The 20715-nt window shown below is 38.9% G+C and overlaps 1 protein-coding gene across 1 annotated transcript in view; it reads right to left on the bottom strand.

Annotated features, from left to right (window-relative positions):
* The window catches only part of LOC128949364 (inositol polyphosphate 4-phosphatase type II-like), a 134270-nt gene that overhangs the window by 35690 nt on the left and 77865 nt on the right, over positions 1-20715 (bottom strand). Inside the window, exons 11-15 of the mRNA XM_054294230.1 lie at positions 19081-19258; positions 14165-14377; positions 9346-9490; positions 1096-1267; positions 102-226 (exon numbers count right to left, since the gene is read on the bottom strand). Of these exons, the coding sequence (XP_054150205.1) occupies positions 102-226; positions 1096-1267; positions 9346-9490; positions 14165-14377; positions 19081-19258 (833 nt within the window). The remainder of the gene's footprint in view (positions 1-101; positions 227-1095; positions 1268-9345; positions 9491-14164; positions 14378-19080; positions 19259-20715) is intronic.

Genomic DNA, 20715 nt, shown 5'->3' with positions numbered 1-20715 from the left:
TCAGCAAGCCAAATAAGAGGCTTGCTGAGGTTAAAATAAGAACTTCCTGGGTAACTTCTGGGCAGGGAACATAAGGAACTTTGTCCAAGAGCAATACTTACTGTATGTGCTAAGGAGTCCTTCATACTGCACCAGCAATCCAACAGTGTGAAGCTGTTGTAAAAATCCTTGATCATGTAAACCTGTGTGCAATTTGATTGCAAAACCACAGACCAATCCAGCGAGTTGTAAAGATAATTAAAACATGTGCAAGAGTGTTACAAGACAAACAGATACAAGACATTTCAACTGTTACAAGACAAACAGTTAAAATGAGGCTTGCCATCATTATACACAACAGAGGTAGCACCTACATATTTGAGAAATCAGCATAGGTATTTCTGTTTAGTGACTAAGTACATGATTTCATAATAATGTATTTTGATGGGTTTTTTGGGGGTGTATAAAGTAGTGAAATATTCTGTTAAGGTATATTAGATAAGCTTAATTTGTTTTGTATCATTGTGTGTTATTTACACTGACATAAATAAGACCAGAACCTCACTTGTCAGGCTTCAAACATGCAAGACTGTGAATTAAACATGTGAATTCTGATGGATTTGAAAGTGGTTCAACATCTAATGTAACTGAATCTCCTAGGCAGCTGCCAACTTAAGAGAGAAATGAAGTGAAATGTTTAGAAAAAAATCTATCTGAAAAAAACATGATATACAGGAGAAGACATAAAGAGCTTCAGTTATTTGCCAAGAAAAGACAGTTCTAAGGAAAGACATGCTAATAGTATTTAAACACTTAAAACACTGCCACAAACTGAAAACAAATTGTCTTCTCCCTATTTCCAAGGTGACCAGGAGAAAAAAATCTCCCTGGCTTGGATGCTGCCTAGCCAGTACCATGGATTTCTACTTCCTATTTAATTTCTTACCACATTATAAATTATTTAGGTGAATATAATGGAAAATAAATGAAAAAGCTGTATCAAATTGTAAGGGAAAAAAAAAAAACCAATGAGAAAGAAACCCACAAACACTGGCATGAAGAGTATGCTTATAATTAGAGCAAGAGAAGGAAGTGAGCGACACAAGACAACCTACTGCTTGGCTGAAGACGATGTCTCTCCTCAGGGTCAGCATCAGGCACTGGGGCAAGCCACAGGCAAGTTCCTGGAGCAGGACAAAGGCCATGGACTGCTTGGCCCTGGTCACCACCTCTGCCATGCAGTCCTTCAGCGTGACCACCAGCGGGTACAGCTGCTCGTACCAGTCACCTACAACACGACAGGTCATCTGCTCCAGACTGGAAAACTCGCAGTGAAAAACCCTTCTTCACTAGGAAGGATGGCAGGAGCAGCTGTGCACATCACCCTTCCCTTTAAAACAACCCCTGCAGCTCTCCCCAGACCACTGTGGGACCACAAATGCCACTGGAGAACATACTTATAAGCAGGATTCCATCTTACCACTGGGAATGGGGTTAAATCCCTGGCCTGAATCCAACTGCACTCTGAAACAATGGCCTTTTCCAACAGTCCCAGCATCCCTGTAAAACTGGTATTCAAGTGTCACAAACAGAGTACACAGGGAAACACATAAAACCTCATTTAGCACACAGAGATTAATACAGTGGCGATGGAGTCTCCTTTCAGGACTCAGAACTGGCTATGTAAGAAATGAAATAGCATCAAAAATGCAAAACCAGAGAGAATAACCAAATATTTAAGAAAAGGTGGGTGCTGGAGGGTAAAACACAATAACAAATAGGTATCTGGAAGGGTATCACCTACTTAATCTACAGGCTGGAAATATAAAAAGCTTCAGACCATATTCCTTTTTTTTTAGATTCTGTGTTGTTCTCTTTAAACATTTAGACATTTTGAACTCATTTTAGCTATTTCTATCAGAGAGATGCAGAGTATTTTGAAACATGTTTTTCTCTATGAAAATACACGCTAGGCATATTAAAAAAAACACTCATGAAATGATTGAAAAATGTGATTCCTTAATACATTACAAATGAAACAGTGATAACTAGGAATGGAGGAGAATTGGAACACCTTACACAAACTTGCCCAATAATCCCAGCTACTCCTGAATTTTATATGATTTAATAAAATCAGACCTGCCTGGTAGTTGCATATGGCTTTGCCTACCCCTAAGTTGAGCAAATAATAAAAACAAATAAATAAATCCCCCTCCTTCAGAATCTACATCTCAGTTTGATTGTACAGTTTGAAATGAGGGAAATCAACACTCTAGAAGAATCTATATAAAAGTTGGGAATGCAACTGACAATGCAACAGTCTATAATTGGCTCATATTTTCTGTAGGTCAGTGTAATTAAGAATCAATGATAATTAAAATCTGTTGTAATTAGGTGCAAGACAGCAGCGTGTTGTTTCAGGTAACATTCTGAGTCAGGCCAGTAAAACCTCATTAGAACTGAGGAAGTTCTTGAGGCAGAAGACAGCTGCCTGTTGCCAGTCAATTTGGCTGAGCTCCAGAAAAACACACAAATTAATAAAACTGCAGCCAAGAAGACTGCAGAGAGCTTTGAAAGCTGGGAGAAATTAGAGAAAGCAAGGAGCAGGAAAGGGGAACAAGGACAGAGCATGCACAGAGAATCGGATGAGCTCTTTGTTAACTTTGTGGTCAGACAACATGAGTTTTACCACAGTCATACATATTTAACCATGAGTAACACAGACTGAGGAAGCATTCCCTGGAAAAAAGCAGTTCTGAAGCGAGTGTCATCCTGACAAAACAGAGCATGAGCCACCCCCAGGCACAAGCTCCAGGTGATTTTATACATGTCATTGGCTAACAGAGTGATGACACGCTGTGTGCCAAACGCTGGTGTACACGTTTTAGAGAGGCTGCTGGAAAAATGGAGAGCTTGCAGCGCAGAGCTACCAAGATTTAATCTCCTTAAGCTGATGAAAAAGACTGAGCAGCAACTTGATTTCCCCTCTTCCTGAGGAGAAAATAACAAGAACTAACTGTGGTGTTTATTCCAGGGAATAAAAGCAAAAGAACAACCAGAGGCTGCTGCAAAACACAGACGAGTTTAGAAATAAGGTAGACAAAAAAGTGTAATGTACTGGAAGCCAGTGTAGACAGATCAGGCAATCTAAAGTCTCAGTCAAATTACAATCCTTTATTAATTTAAGCAATATACATATGCCAATAAAAGCATCAGCAGCAAAGTAAGCTCAAAGTCTAAAGTCTAAGAGTTCTCTTAGAGTGACTCAGTAAATCATATTGTATACATTTTAGAATAAGATATTTTTCAGAATACCTTTGTAGAATCACTTCAGGAAAGGAATAATACAAATTATTGCTTTTAACACATTCATGGACTCACACACATTGAGCCTTCGGATCTCAACTTTCTTTTAAATTAAAATCACAGCGGAAAATTGTTTGAAGAAGGGGTGAAGAATTAACTGAATGAGTGACCATCTAAAAAAAGGAGATTAGAAGCAAGAACAGAAGCGACAAGGAGACTCCGGGATGACTGTCAGGTTGCTAAAATGACATGGGCAGCCTGTCAGTTTGGAACACTTAGCATCCAGAAGAACTGTCAGAGTCTCCGGATAAAGCAAAGAAACTCAGCACAAAAATAGAGCTAGTCAGCCACGGGAAACTAAAACAAGGCATGAAAACCAAACATATTAAATTAAAAAATTAAAGGATGAAACTAAAAGGACAGTACCACCGCTATGCAGTTAGAATGAGATTAAAACAAAAGTGCATGTTCCACAAAGCACTGAGTAAATATTCCATGTTCATTGCCAAGAGAGTGATGGCAGCTCAGTCTGTGACAGGATTTGCCCTTTGGTTACTGGAAAACGCCCTTCAGCCCCATGTTCCTGTAATCAACAGGCTGTGCAGGCAAATGACCTGCTTAGCACCCAGCTAGTCAGTTCTGCGTGCTCATATCCAAGTTGCAATATGTCAAACCACATGTTAAATTTTATAAACTTTGGCAGAAAAGCAAGCTTCTGGTCTTTTCAAAGTCAGGCCCACTGAAATGCTCATTAAAATATGCTGGTAACCAAAAAGGATGCTTCAGCATAGTACTCCTATCTCCTTTAGCCCTAGCAACAGATTAAAAAAGCCAATTTTGTCACTGCTATTTGTGCCACCTAAAATCCATAAATTGCTTTAAGTCACTTCAAAACTTGAATGGTATGAAGTTAAAAAACCAAACCTTAAAGAAAAAGCAGAAGAATGCATAATGTTGTGCCCTTAAAGCAAAGGGGGGCACTACAGCCACACAAATGTAAGAAATACAAATATAAATGTGACGTATAAATGTAACAGCAGATACCCACGAGGTAACGTTTCACTTAAATTAATCACTCGCTACCTGATCATAAAAATATTCCATGACAGAATTGAAATAATTAGAGGTAAAAAAACATAAATGAGTTGTCTTTATATCACAAAGTGATCATTAGACAAACTCTGTTTTAATGAAAAAGGCAGGCAAATCAAACCAACCAACCAACACAGCAGCAGTAAATCCCTAAAATCAGCATGAAATAATTAACCCAGAATTTGATTTTACTGACTTAGGAAAGGAACAGTCTTTGAATTAATGTTTTTTTTTTTTTAAAAGGGAGGTTTAAAAAGACAGAAGATTGCACATATTCAACTTTGCACCATAAAAAGGTCAGTGCCTTATTTCTTTATTTTGCCACGCAGCTCTTGGAGCTCAGCTGAACTGCAGCTGAGGGCTAAGCTCTTTGAAAAAGGAGGAGGCTTTGTACTCATAATGCTGCAGCAGTTCTTGCAGGAACAATAAAAACCTGAATAAGATTTCCTGGTGTTCCTGCACTTGAAGGTAGCAGTTTGCTTTGCACAGTTTGGGTGTCCAGAAATTTGGAATTCTTGGGATTTATTATTCCACTGCAACCATCCAAGATTTTCTCCACTGTCACATGGATTAATAGCTAAACCCAAAACCATCCAATAATACCTACATGAGCATCTCAGCATGCTTAGTCAGAGTGAAAACAGAAAGAGAGGACAAAGGTAATAAAAGACAAAGCTAAGAAAATCTAATACACTTTAAGCATAGGGAGGTTCTGTGAATGCTGTGCAACTAAATATTCTTATATCTTGTTTTAGTTTGTTGATTCAGTTAAACAGTCTTTCCCTTACATATTTTTCAGCTTCTGTTTTTAGCCAAAGTACTTAGAGAAAGTACTGCTGAAGGGGATTGTCTTGTATTCCTGGGCTACATTCAGCCCAGATAAGGATCCTATCAAAAAGAAAAGGATGACACAGAAGAGAGGGGAAAAGGGGAAAAAAAAGCATAAGTAAAACTTTTGTAAATACAAGCTTCAAAGAAAAGGAAGGAAAAATGTGAGGAAGAGGAAGGAAAGAGAAAGCTTTTCACATGTGACTGCTCTAAATAAATTATGTCTGCTGCTCAAGGACACAGACCACAGAAAAATTTTTCATCTTCATGACTAAACAATATTTTATAATAAAAGCTTTTCTGAAGATTCCAATAAAACTAGAGCACGGCTTTATTTCCCACAGAACATAGCTTTATTTCCCACTTCTACCAGCCTGCATTGGAAGGGATGCAACGAAAGATGTAGTCCCCATCCCCAGGGCAATGAAAGTCCGAAATTTTGAATCTAAACTTATATAGTCCCCAACAGGTATGAGATAATACAAGAAAAATAAACCCACATGTGTCTGTAGCAATGTGAGTATGAACAGAGGTCTCCTGTAATTCCAGCTAGGAAATGTGGCAATGTTCCCCAGGTGCTCTTTGCAAACCTATGCTGAAGGTTATCAAGGGCCAGTTCACGGAGCTCATGATTCCATAATTCACTTAAAGGCAAAATCCAGGTGCAATCACACTGGCAACTCAAATTGTTTGTGATGCTAGGTGGATCCTGTGTGTATCAAATGGGGGAGTCCTCACGCAGAGGCAGCGAGGGAACGGCTGGGTGGGAGCTCTGACAGGAGGCACGAGCAGCAGACAGAAACAGCAGCCACATGCAGCAGCCAAGCACAGACATCTGTCGGGGCTGTGCCAGCACCAGAGCCAACGCTGTGTTCCACTGGCACCTCTAATGCTGCAGGACAGGCTTTCACATCACAACTCTCACGGAAAACGAAAAGGCAAAAGTGAAAAGAATTTAATGTTGTCACATATTTCTCCAAGGCAAACCAGACTAGAGTCAGAAGAACAACAAAAAAGCCCTCTCCTTAAAAATCCTTCTACTCTTCCTGATTTATCCTGCAGAGGATTCATAATCCTGCGACTGATGAAACCATAGCATGTTACCTTGGTAACTGTAACTCAAATTCAGTCTTTAGAATACACTCAAAGGTCAGACTGCATGAAAAGTTAAGGCTAAGGAAGGTATAATTCACATTGAAAGGCAGAGTACAGCAAAAAAAAGTGCTCCAGTATCTCCAATTACAAAGATTCCAAACAACAAATATAAACATGTTTGAAAAAAGAGAGTAAGACCACACAATGCCATAGTCACTGAGACTGCAAATATCAACCTACTTTAGGAAACTCTGAATATATGTTACAACAATATCTAAATTTATATGAAAATGCTATTGCATCAAAATATTGTCATAATATTTTCTATCATCTAAAATGAACAGATGTGCATTTTTTGAAAGGTCTTTCATTGCTATATGCTACAAAAAACCAGTCAGGTTCACTAAATAAGCAAAAATTTAATCTCATACTTCAAGGCTTATTTGTTATTATTTTGTTCAAAACTCTGCATTCTTTTTCTTACAAAAGCAGCCCAATTTCTCTGAGTATCAACTAAAGCAGTTTCAGACTTAAAGATCAACCTGTGCCATATATTTGCAGTATTAATGAAATACATTATGCTCAAATATGCTCAAATTATGTATAATATATAAGCAAGATGTGGCAAGCTTTTCATTTATGTCACGTTTGTGAATTTTAAGTAGTGCAAAAGTCTGTTATTTTAGAAATGTATCTATGGGCGTACACAGTGTGATTTTGTATCTAGGAAAATGCTGTGAACTCATAATCAGGCTTCAAGTTTAAAATGAAGCAGAATTAAAGCCAAATTTGTAACTGTAAACTTGGAATCTCAACCTCTGTGTAGTTGCTTCACAGTGCAGCCTTAGGGTTTCACGTTAAATTTCAGAGAGGGAGATGCAGAGAAAAACAAACATCTACACCCACACTCTCATAGAGAAGTCAAGCATGAAAAATTCTGGCCCCAAAGTTTTGAAAATCATTAGGGAACCAACTTTGGCACACACCTGGAAAGCTCTTCGGAAAGCTCCATCTTTCAAGTTAGTCCTATAAAAGAAAGCAATTTTAAAACGTCTCCATCTCTATGTGACCTTGAAAGTCCTATAAACTGTCCAAGGCATTCCTAAAACGATGTCTTACTCAAAAAGGACATGAAAACACAGCAGTTTGCCCCACAGATCTCTGCAGCTCTCATGTGAGGGAGTGTTAGAGAACTTTCAGGACAGCTCAACAAAAGCACTGCTCTCACTGAAGGACACCTGTACTTATTCAAGAGAAATAGGGATGGCTCTGAAATGAAGAAAAAAGCAAGAATTTATTCCAGCATCATAGCAGTTGGATATTTTTTGTGTCTTTGGCCCACCAGCTCCAGAAGACAACCTCTCAGCTGGATGAAGCTCATCTAAAATTTTCTAACCATCACTATTATCATTATTGCTAAGCAAGAGCTACCTTTCATTCTACTTGATGACTTGATGGCTGCCTTATTACAGTACTTTAAATGATGCAACTTTGCTTTTTCCTTTTTTGTTTTTGGCTTGTGACCTAAAAGTTGTAACCAATATTTCATTTGCCTGTGCTGGTTAAATCCATAACACGGCGTATAGCAGAGGAGATACTCAGGGGGTTGAAGAGAGTGAAGGAAATTAGGGAAAAGTCTGTAAAAGTCTGTAAAAGGCCCACCATCTAAGGATTCTCCCAAGTTCAAAACTACACCTACCTAGCTGTTGAATATTTGTACTTTCTCTGAGGAAGGCGGGAAAGGTGTAGAAAGCTGTGTTGATATTTTTCACCTGCAAGCCTTCACTAGAGAGCAGAGATTATATCACCCTCCTGTCTAACATTACATGCCTGGTAGACAGAAACTTAGAGAACCAAACAGATAAGGAATAAGCTGCTCTCTGAACAAATCACACAAAATCAAGTCCAACACATCTTGCACTGAAAACAAGGATGCCAGGACTCCAGCATAAACCTCTCACACTGGTAAAATGCAGATGTTACAGCTGCATTAAAAATCAATACTACAACCAGAATTCACAGATCTCACCAGTACTACACAAATGACATAAAACTTTAAAAGTGATTTTAATTCTTGTTGTGTAAGAAATAAATTACAAGTGAGTACTGATAACTTTAAAAGTCTTTATATAAAATGATGTAATTAAATTCCGTGGAGAACATGTAAGGGAAGACACAGGATAAAATGCACAATGAAAAAAAAGAAAATTGAAACTATACAAAACTGTACAAAATAAAGCAGTTGTGTTGGTTTGTTGTTTTGTATGGGGAGTTGATTTATTTAGCCAAAGAGTGGCACAAAGGTTGGCTCTGATGTCCTTCCATTAGGACTACTACCACCATCACTAAGGATCTGTTTCATTTATTGCAACACACTTTCAGACTAGAAAATCCCATTAGACTTATTAAGCAGATATAATCTATGCATCAAGAATGCAAACATGAATCATAGGAGAAGATCAGAAGAAGATCAGAAGATGAGAAGGAGAAGATCAGAAGGTGACAAGGACCCTTGTCACAAAATTTTCTTTACATCATCCCACTGAATTATTCCATTTGACCTTTTGACACAGGCTGACAGGTATATCCAGGTAAACATGAATTTTATCAAATCAGAAAATAAAACTCAGTATATCACCTCAGAAAAGCAGAAGCATTTGCAGGAGAATGACACTGATTCAGAATGTTCACCTTTCCTTACAAATTTTCTATGGGGTAAGACACAGTCCAATTTTTTTTTTCCTCAAAATACTACACGCAAGTAAAATCTAGAGTAAATTAAATTACATCAGCCTACAAAAAGAAAAGACTGTAGTTTCAAAAGGTTTACACTCTAGTACAAACAACTGCACATGGCAAGCAGTCTGAGCACACATTAAAGCTGTACTTTGATAAATAACCTCCCACAAATGTGTAAACCTTGCCATTAGCACTCTCATCAAAGATACTATGGAGTCTTCTCTAGATGACTTTTCTGTAGCTGTGCAAATTTTTCTTTACTCTTGTCAATGACTAAAAAAAAAAAAATTAGGGGAGGTTGCTTACCGCCTGTATGCAACACCTTGCAATCTTCTGCTGAAGGCTCATTTTCACCCTCTTTGATGTTGCTGATGTTGTCCTTTTCAAGCAGCCTGTCCACCATGGCAATAAGGCAGTTCAAACTCTTTGCCACGTTGGCCCAGACCCTGTCCTGAAAAGACCAGAATTATCACTGCATGTTACTGCAGAAAAAAAACCAAAAAGGGACAATAGTAAGTTATTCATGATGTTAGCATACGACTGCTCCTCTCATCCTTCAGCCTATTACCAACCTGAGCCTTTTTCATGGAGATTCTCTTGCAGCGTAAATGAACCCAAACTTTTATGGTTTTAGACACTGTGCACAAGCGCTTCAAACTCGACATAATGCAGACAAAGTTTCAGGTCTAATAGCAAGGAACTGAGCAGCTTGTCTATTTAAATGATACCTTAAGAGTACAGACACACTCAAAGCTTGACAAATGAAACCTTGTGTGGGCCAGTTTTGTCACAGTGTTTAATAACCTCTTTTTGATAATTTAACATATCCTGTATTTTATCACATCAGTTACTCTGCTGAAGAAAATGTTAATTCAAGGACTAAAATGAGAAACTTGCTGTCATGGCATATTTATTAGCTAACACAATTTCAGTTTTGTTCCTCACCTCTCACACAAACTGCAACCATCACACTTAACTGAGTTTACAATAGGAGAATTAGGGAAGTAATAGAGAGGTACAAAAAGTTCTGTACAAGCAGAGAGGAAAAGAAATCATGTGGAGCATAAGAAAGAGCTGTTATGGATCAGAGATATAGGGAGGGTCCTTCAGGTGCTGGATGCTGCAGAAATCAAAGCTTTTGCACCTACTTTTGCAGCACTGAATAAGAAGGAAGAAACCAAGCCATACAAGTAATGAGGCTGTTCACAAGACAAGCAATCAGACTAAAACCAAACCATAACAAACCCACAGAAACCACCCTTCCCTCTCCAAGTATATGTTTCAATGCTGAGTCATTCTGAAAGTATTGCAGAGCAACCAGAGTTTGCTTGAGGGTTAAAAATGGGAATTTAACATCACTGCTTTGTTTTGTATTTTACAGAGCCAGAAGCATTATGTATTTGTCAGGTCTTCAGGCAGAAAAATGAAGTTGCAAAAATACCAAGAGAGAAGGTTAAAGAAAACTGAGAACTCAGAGAAATAGCATAGTTCCGTTTAAATGGCAACCCTTGGATTTTGAGTGGAGGCAAATCTAGAGCCACTGCTAAGGCAAACATTTAAATCTAATGTCGCTTTTCAACTATATGCCTCGCTTCAGCCTGACTAGAGGGATCTTATCTTATGCCCTGCTCCCTCCTCCTGAGGACACAAAAGACTGAGGGCAGGTATAGATTCCTTCAAAAGTTTCCTCCTCTATGCACTTCAAGCAATCCTGAAAAAACATTTACAATATGTGTGAAACTACTGATTTTTACCGCCCACAAGCATAATTCTGGGGAGAAGGATTCTATGAAGAATCCTCCAGAGTATAAGGGAGCTTCAGAGCTTTCAGTCACTGAAGTTGCTGAGGAATATGCAAGTGAGGTTGCTCAGAGAAGTTGGAGCAATCTAATTTCCCTTTTCTTTTGTGTGATGGGGGAACTTAATTCCTGCACAAAAAAAGCATTAAGCTCTTAAAGAGCATCTGGAGTTATTGCACAAGCAACACAAATATGAGCCCTTGTTTCACATTGGAAAGAGCACTTTTTTCAAACCAACTATTAACCCAGCATTGAGATGATTTCTATACAATATTCCCACAAACGTTCCCTGAGGGTTTAGAAGCGAAATTCATAAACATCTGTTGACAGAAAGCTCACTCTTATTATCATGTATCTGGCTTTTTTATATACAAGCAACTGAGAGGGAGCAAGGGCCTGTTTCACAGCCCCTTTTCTCCACACAGGAGGCTCCTGGGATTGTGGGCAGATAGAAAATGTAGAGGCATCTATTTATCATTCATTGAGATGTTATTCTGTCTGCACCAAAGGCAGTCACGTTTATCTAAGAAGGCTGTTGAAATTCTGCAGTTTGGCAGGAACAATTTTCAAGTAAAACTGCAGTTTCCCATCACTGAAAATCAAGTGGCTTCTATGATTCTCCATGAGAAGAAATTAATCCGTTTCTTTGTTGGAGAATTTTGCTCAGACATGGCTTGAAGGAAAAAAGGCCATGAAAATATACAGCTGATTGAAAAGTAAAAGGCAGCTGTAAACAGCAAAGTTCTCAGGCTTGTTTTTAATAACAAGTAAATACCTTGTCCTTGGGTAGTGATGGGAAAGCAGTGACAAACATGGAGGCCTTGAGAACAGTTAATAACAGGATGAGAAACACAAGTTTTGGTCTCAATAACAAACCACAGGTATTGAAAACAAGAGGAGGGGTTGCTGTGTAATCTGTAGCCAATGATGAGCTCGGGTTTTGCAATATGTATGAACTTAATTAACACGGTTATAAAAATGTGCATGTTAGATCAATAAATTGGAGTTCGATGCTGATCAATTAAGATGGGCCGTCTCCCTTCACTTCGTCACTTCTTATTGTCATCTTTTACTACTTCCAGAATATTTTCCTGTAGCCTAGCACTGACCTTTCATCTTCTTAAGCAGATGAAAAGATGGAAAGGCAGGCCTTGGCATCAGTGAAAGCTGGGCACCTCTCCTAGGACAATTAAAAATGAGCCTGTAAAATAATTCTCTTTCATTCATCCAACTGAAAAAATTGTAATTAAGTTCCATCTGATCAGAAAGTATCATTAAAAACTAAGACACCTTCCTCATTTCAGAGAGCAGGAATGGACACTCCTTTCTGTCACTGCACCTGACTGGATGTCTTCCTTCTAAACACTGCCAGCCAGTGGAGTCCCAGAGGCTGTTTCTGTTTTTAAAGGATTCTCAGCCTTTCCGAATTCACCACAGAGCTCCTCAGTCACTTCTTGTCCCTCCATACACACCACTTCAGCTGTGTGCTTTGCTTGTGCCATGTATGGCACAGCATCTGCACGTCCAAGCACTCTGAAGATGCTGTGTCACCTTCATTTCAGTGGATATTCAGATAATTCCTTAAGGCCTTTTTGAGCTCTGCTCAGAGATTAACACCCTCGTGGGCTGCTTCAAGGGTCAGCTTAAAGAGTTGTTTAAGGATGTAGATTTCAGGCAAAACTAAAGTTCCAACTGCAAAATGTAACACTAGTACTTATAATAGTACTTATAACACTTAGTACTGATAATAGTGAGGAAAAAACCTACAACAGCAAAGGAGGATAGAGCATTGTGCATACAAAGCAACATATATTAAAGTTTTTCCCTTTATAGTTGTGTTTCACAGTGGATTAAGTGTTTTTTCAAATTTTACATGCCTTTATTCTTTCTCTTTCCATCGTGCTAATCACAATTTGATTATTAAAACTCATATCACCTCTACTGACAGAAATAACTGAAAAGTTTAACCATTCAAATCCAGAAAAAATCACAAAATTTCTCCAAAATTTATACTGTCTCAAGTTTGACAATGACTCTGACTCAGCTCAATTCAGAAAACAGTGAATGATACATTTAATTTGAATCAAGATTACTAATTCAGCAGAAAAAAATGAATGCTGTTTAAAATGACCCACTTATGCAGTTTAATAGGTGAGGACCAAGCACCTGGCGGCTTTTAGTTATGAATTACAGCAAAGCTATCTTCTCTTCAGAGATGCTGAACTGCAGTACTGAATTAAAATGCAGCTTTCACAAATGCCACTTTTTCCAGTGCAAAATTTATCTCTTTTACAAAAACTATTGTGTTATTTATATCTCTAAATGTTTCAACAGCTAAAAACAAACATTTTGGCTTTAGTTCAAGCAAAGAGCACCATTCCAGCCCCTCAGGTTGTTGAGAAAACAAGAAAAAGTGAATTAAAGGCTCTAAAACTGGAGGACAAATGAAATAATGAGTTATTTATTGTTTAAATTTCACGAATACTTAATGCATGGGGCTGGAAATAATTGCCTTTCTTCTAGAAGAAATATATTCTTCTTCCTTTATTTTTGGTGTGGAAAAAATTACAGGTTAGGTGGAATACCATAGCTCACACAAGTTATTAATTATTTACAATAGAGATGAATATGCTGACATCCTTTACGTCTATGAGAATACAGTGATGAACTCAAAGCATGAGCCTGGACTGAATAAAAATAGCTTGAGTACGTATGAAATAAAGTAACAGACCTATTAAAGAAGACATCCACCAAAATAATTGATTTATAACATTTCAGCCATATAAATAATACATATCTTTGAAAGATATGCTAAGAATGTTAAAATCCAAACACTGTATTTAATTCTTTTACAGAACCTCAGACAGTTTCTAAGAACAGAGTCTAGGGGCAATGGGCTGAGGGTTAATTCAGTGTATTTAAAATGATTACAGCCTGAGGGCTGGAGAGGGGTGTTGCAGGGGGTGGGGAAGAAAAAAACCATTTCCCTGTGAACAGCATATACTGTTCCAGTCCTTAAATCTGCCCAACTAGCAAAACCAACCCAAGTAAGAACAAAGACTATTCTTGTGTCTGGGCAAGAATACACTCAACACCTTCACTGTTCTATGCACAACTAGGCAGTCTCAGAGCAGCACACTGTACTTAGGCAAAGCCTTGCAATTTAGCTTCAAAATCTGCATATCTGCGATGCATCTGAGAAGCACAATTTTACAGTTTTGCACCCCTTTGCCCCCTGCAACGGCATGTGACAAGGACACTGAGGGCTTGAGGTGGCTTATGCTAATTTGTAGGGTTTCACTGGCCAAGGGTTTCTGTCCACTTACCCACTCCTCCTCATCATACTCAGAATGATGGGGTATGGAGTCCTGCCTTTTGACGTGAGCAGGATGGTCCTGGTGCTGTGCATCAGCCCCTTCCTCTGCACTGCTCCTGGGCACAGCTGGTTTCTTGAGCACACAGCCAGGCCGGGCCGTGTACAGCGCTAGAAGGGCACTTCTCACCAGCTGGTCCTTGAACGTGTGCACAAATAACTCCGTCTAGGGAAAAAACCAAACCAATGGAAAGGTTAGAGCAAAGAATGTGGTATGGCAGCAAAGCTGTGTAACACTGAATTATCCTTAGGCAGAGCGGCTATTTGTTTCAGGCCTGCCTGGGAGGCAGAAAACAAAGTAGGCCAACAAATAATGAGGAAAATTTCAAGAGTTTTAGAGATCACATTCTACAATCCCAGTGTTCTAAGCATTAACACAGGAGCACATTATCTGTCAGAGATCACAATCTTTTCACATTTTATTTGAATTCCAAATTTCACCTCAGAGGCAAGCCTCAACAAGAACCACTTCCAAGAGTAACCAACCACAGCACAATGATTTCTGAATAAGTGTAAGATAAAACACAATTAACCAGTTCAATAATCTCTCTAAATAAAACCCACCACTCTACAATGCTGAAATAGCAGTATCTGCAAAAGCAGTATTTCCACAGATAAGTTTTACTACTGGTAGGTGTCAACCCAGATATCATGGTAGGTGACACCTGATTTCAAGCTTGATTTTTTTGTATATTTTAAAGAAAGGAAACTCTGAAGTTGTCTTCTCGGGTCTTCTGAAGATGCTATTCAATCTCTGCATCATTTTTCTATGTTGACTGTTACAGCTGGCATTTTACCGTATTTTTTAAATCCTTCAACCTCCCTGCATTATTCATCTCCCTTCCACCTCAACAAGGAAAGTATGCCTTTGTGCAGACAATCTTAATTAAACAGGGATGTGGGAAGGTATGTAGATAAGAGTCAGAGGATCCAGCCTCAACCAGCAGGAAATGCCAAAAATGAGGGCTGCCCAGCCAAGCTCTCTTCAGCCCTTATGTGCTGCTTATGCAAAAACTGGAGGGAAAAGTAGCCAAAAAAACCCCAAAACAAACAAGTGCCAAGTGCCAGCACCTCCCTGGAACTCCTGAGAAGATTCCTGGAAGTCTTTTCTCCCAGTTTCTGCATTTCTTATCCTATCCCTTTCTTCATGCTACCTGTTCCTCTTTTGCACCCACTCCTACTCAACTTCTTTTTCTTGCCTTCCTGTCTCAAGACCCTCTCAAAAGTTTACAGATATTTAAGACAGAAAGGCTCTAAAAAATTAATGGTTTTCTTAAGGCTCCAGCTGCTAGGTGAGGTACTTAAATGAGAAGTTTCTGTCTTTCCCATTTTCATTATGTTTACCAAAAAAATGCTTTCTGAATTGTTTCACATGGACGGGCTGAAAATTTTACTCCAAATAAATCTCTACAGTTCTAAAAATAAGAACTGCAGGCACATCTAAGAAAAATTATTGATTTTTTAAAACCAAAATCAGACCTGACTTGGGATTCTTTAGACTTGGCAACGCTACTCATCTCCCTGGCGATATTACCAGACCCATTCCTTCTCCTCATTACCAACTTGGTGCCTGAGGGAAAGGCCATTTTTTAACAGTTTTCTCAGGACTGTCTCCTCGTTGTCCTGAATTGCTCTGCAGGACAATTGCAGTTTTCTACATTTCCAACCCAGATGGTGCATGCCTGGAGAATGACTTAGTCTCTGGGGAATAGTGCTATCACACCCCACCATTCTTTGCCTTACCATGGCACAATGAGATTTGAGGGGTTGTGTGGTAACAGCAAAGCTCCTCTTCAACACTTCTACAGTTCCATAGCAAGAGAGTTGAAACTCCATTACTTGTCTACCCTTAAAAACAGCAATATCATGGTTTTGCTGAGGTTTAATATCTACCTTCCCCACAATGTCTGTTTGAGAAAATTTCACGTTTCTGGTTCAGAATAACGCTCAAAAAAACTTTACATTTCAAAAAATTAGGAGAATTGGATAGCTTGATGTAAATAATGCCCACTAGGACTGCAAAGTTTAAGTAATATAATTGAATAGAAATATTTTATAGGGAAATTTAGTTTTTAAAAGAAAATCAGTACAGAAGTGTGACTCCATTTTTCATGCAGCAACTCAAATAATTCTGTAATTAAATTCCATTCAGAGATCCCATTGGTTTTACAGCAGTCTATGTTTTAACTTCACTTTCTAACAGCTCAGTACAGCTAAATTTGCAGAACATCACTATTTATGAAACTGCACTGAAATCACAAAACCAGTCTATACAAAGAAATAAAAACTCTGCAAATTCTTTCAGATACTCTACTAAAGAGTATTTCTGCAAACAAAGATAGGCATAGCTGGAAAATTAATTTATCAAGCCTGCTGCAAGCTGCAAATGCTGATACACTTGTCGATAGCTAAAGGCTTCCTTAATCAACTAACAAAAAGGGATGATAAAAGGTTAGTCTCAGGAAAACACTACAGGAAACTGTAAATTATATATGGAGATGCTTAACAGGAGAAAATAAGCTCCTTTTAAGAAGCAGCAGTGGAATTATTTGATTTAATTTTCCACTTTCAATCCATGCAGCCAGTCCTTCCATTTCCAACATGAACACTTTAATGTAATTCACATTATTGATAATTCAGATTTACTCACTGCTACCTAATAATTATAGAAAGAATTCTTATATATACCAAGTGATATGTTTTTTAATAAACTTGCAGAATTTAATCACCAGGCAAATAATTTTTATGGCTTCAAACAGATGTTACTTTCTAAATATCTATCCAGTTAAAACATCAGAGCATTTATTTTTTACATACAAAAAGTGCAGGAAAGATGGAATAGCAAAGCACTACATATGCCTCAGGAGCACAAGCAGATATCATGTCATTATACTCAGCAGAGCATGTGCTACTCTGTGTTAAATGCAAGCAGGAACACTCTGGTAGTCTTGGTTCTCCAGTACTGTACCAGACTATACAGACAGAATATTTCAAGACAGCAATATAAGGCTTTGAATTAACCATGAGGGATCTAATTTCAGTATTGTGTGGGTTCACTGAGTTTAGGGCTTTGAAATTGTATTTCTCTTTCCTGAAGCTGTTTCTTGGTCTCTCTTCCCCATCTCTCCTCCCCTCTTTACAAGCAGCTGTCCCAGCACACTTGCTTCCTCAGCAATCCACCCTATTTCTCTATTGTCCACCTTTTCCTAGGAGTGCATTTGGTAATAGACAGGGAAGCAGGTATTGAACCACTCCTGCTGCAGTTGTTCAGACAACTGGATTTGTCTCTTCCAAGCAAAAGGTGGAGGCTAGACAGACATCCAAGGAGTACATGGGGTGAGACTCCTTCTTCTGGGAACCTGAGCTCATGCACTAACAGCAATTTAATCCTGGTCCTGAAAAGCTGATATGAACACACTCAACTAAGCCACCAGCTATAAATGTAAAATACCTAAGGCTTTAGCAAACTGAATGAATTGTCTTTTTTGTCCCCTTTTTATAGCCAGAGTCTCTAGCGAGCCATGGTTCAAGCAGTACTTTAGTACCATGGCTCCTGCCTCTGAAATCATCCCCTCCTCCTGTCCAGAGGCCAATGGCAGAGAAAATGCACATTGCTCAGCAACCACCCCTTGGATCTTCAGAACAAACCCTTCTTTGCCTGATTGGCTTTGCCTGTGCATACAGATTTCTTTGAACTAACCTCTAACAGAGCAGCTTCACTCTTCTATGCACAGCTAAAAATGCCCTCCTGCATCCAGAGGTACACCATAATCACTACAGTCCCCCTCCTTAAATTCCTCTGTTTCATTTCCAGGCTGAATTCTGCCTTCTTCCATCACCCCTGACGCTCAGAGCGACTCCACATTCTCAGAGCGAGTGTGGATTCACACATCTGCCGCTGAGAGCGATGTTCCTCTCCCTAGTGCTCTTCTGGAATGCCTTCCCAGCAAGTGGCCAAGCTCAATATCAATATTTGAAACCCTCCTATGGCACAAGGAGCTGCTGGGGTAATGGTGCTCAACAGACCAACAGGGCTGTCACTTCCCAATAGCTGAAGATGCATGGAAATGGTTACTGATCGTGTTATTGAGCCATACTGGGATCATACTGCTGAAGGGATGGCCCGTGGAGAAATGGGAAACTCTTCACAAGCTCTCGGGTCACAGGGTTCATATTGTTATTCATATAAGGGCTCATATTTTTATAGGGTAACATATGCTGGGAAGCACTACAGGCTTCAGCTAATCTCCATTATCAGTCTGTGAGACCAGCGGCGAACATTATCTTCTCTAATTTAGAACTAAAGGAACTAAAATGAGGAAGAGGTTACAGCTACAGACAGATATAATAGGAAAAAGAGAAATAAACTTTGAGATCTCCTAGAGCAAATTTCCCAGCTTCTCCTTCCAGGCTGCATCACCATTTCTGATCATGCTGTTATTCTAAACCTTATACACCAACCTGGCTTGAACTACCTCCCATAACCAGCAGCTTGAAATATCATAGAAAGAGAATGAAAAAAAAAGACTTCTCATACTACAAAATTATTTATAATTGTTGATATTTTCATAAACTCCAGTATGTAGCCACTAGAGGATGAAGAAGCTACATGAAATTAAATTAATTACACTTTTTAATAAAGCAATCTTTATAGATTTCATTAATTTTCTATACGGAAGGCCTACAGAAATGCTAAATAACATTATTTTTCTAATAACAACATTTTGATGCTTATTTTAGCTGAGTTTATTTAACATTTCCTGATGCTGTGAAAGTCAAATGATGCAGAAACCCCCCCCCCCTTCCTCCCCAGCAGTTAGAGAGACTTGGTTACTCCATTTTCCATTGCAGTGAGGATTTGAATCTTACTTTTTCTGAAAGCATCTTTAAAGAGTTCTTCAAGCTGTCTGGAGAACGCTGGCTTGCAGAACTGAGCAGCAGGTCTGCATGGCTTGATATGAGAGGCTGCAGATGACTGATGTTGCTGAGAACTTCTTTTGCCTTGGCTGTGTTTTCAGGTGAATAGTAAATACACTGGTATCCAGTGCTGTGATAACAGAGAGTCACATCATGTCAAATTCATTTCTGCCATTAACAGCAATGCTTATGGTGCTAAAAATCTTACCACTACTTTTGCAAAAAAAAAAAACGCCAGATGCCTGAACTTCACAGACACCACTGATCCTGCATTTAAGGGTAAAAACAAACCTTTCCTTGAACAGTAAAAGCATAAACGGCATGAAACAGCCCACCACCACATGCTCCAAGTAATACAGTGCAAAATTCCTTTGAGTGGGTGATCTGAACATAAACCCCCATGTTTTTATGTGTTTCTTTTAAACACTGTAATTCTAGAGACAGAAAATATTTGACAAAGTCAGGTAATAATATCAAAGAGCATAAGGCTCCTTATTCTTCCAACTGAGCTCCCCAAAAGAGAATTGACTGCCTCACCGAGTCTTTCCAAGTGGGCCATTAAGGTTGAATTGATCAGTGGCCCACACTGTGTTTTGATTGGCCTCAATGATGTCCAGGAAGAGACGATAAACAGAGTTATCTCCAATAAAGAACAGGCATCTGATTTGCAAGAAGAGACCCAGCAATGGGTGCGGAAGTGAATTACTTCAAAACCACACAAATGCACACTGCAAACTTCCTACTGTCCACTGTTCAAACTACTGCAATTATTTTGCAGGACTTCTCCTATCCCTCTTTCTTCTTTTCCTCCCTACAAATTATGCAATATCCTCTTACACCACTGTTCTCAAACACCACTTCAGACAGCATGCACACACCCACTGGCTCTTGCCTGCAGCCCACAGCTCCTCACCTGAACCTCTGGTACGTAACCCTTCCTTTTATAAAGCCCTGGTTTAGTCTTTCAGAGAAACTAACCAAAATCTTCTGCAGCTTCAGATTAAAACAGGAAAAAAAGAACCCAAGCCCCTCCTGGCACATCACCAATGCCAGAGGAATGTACATGCTACTCCCAGCTGGTACTGTTTGTATCTCCCTTCTCTCCTTTTTGTCTGAAGTATTTCAGTCCCTTCAGCCATTTCACCACTTTCTTTCTTTCTTAATTTGGCATACCAAGACCAAATACTGACACTTGTTCAATCCTCTGAACTTTATGCATTCGCTTTCATTTCAGTCTTTGTCCAGATCTCTTCCCTACCCCCAGTTCCCCTTTGTGCCTTTTATTGAGTGAATTCTAGTTCCTTCTCTTTAGTTTTCTACAAATTAGAAACTAAATCTTGATCAGTCCCTTCCAATTCAGCATTTTCTATGATTCTGGCAAATAAGGATAGCTTCAAGCAGTTTTAAAATGAAGGCTCTTGCTTACATATTTTGCTGAGGTATACTCTCAATACCCAATTCTAATTTTCTATTCCCCAATATCCATTCTATTTTTCTGTCTTTCACCAATGTCTTCATTCCTAGATACAATTCTTTGTAGAAGCAATCAGGATTAATGGCATATAGCTGCCATTACTACCAGCCACA

Source organism: Melozone crissalis, unplaced genomic scaffold (assembly GCF_028551555.1).
Source record: "Melozone crissalis strain CALT ecotype California unplaced genomic scaffold, PUWL_Pcris_2 ptg000223l_1, whole genome shotgun sequence".
NCBI lineage: Eukaryota > Metazoa > Chordata > Aves > Passeriformes > Passerellidae > Melozone > Melozone crissalis.
This window is presented reverse-complemented; position numbering and strand designations above follow the sequence as displayed.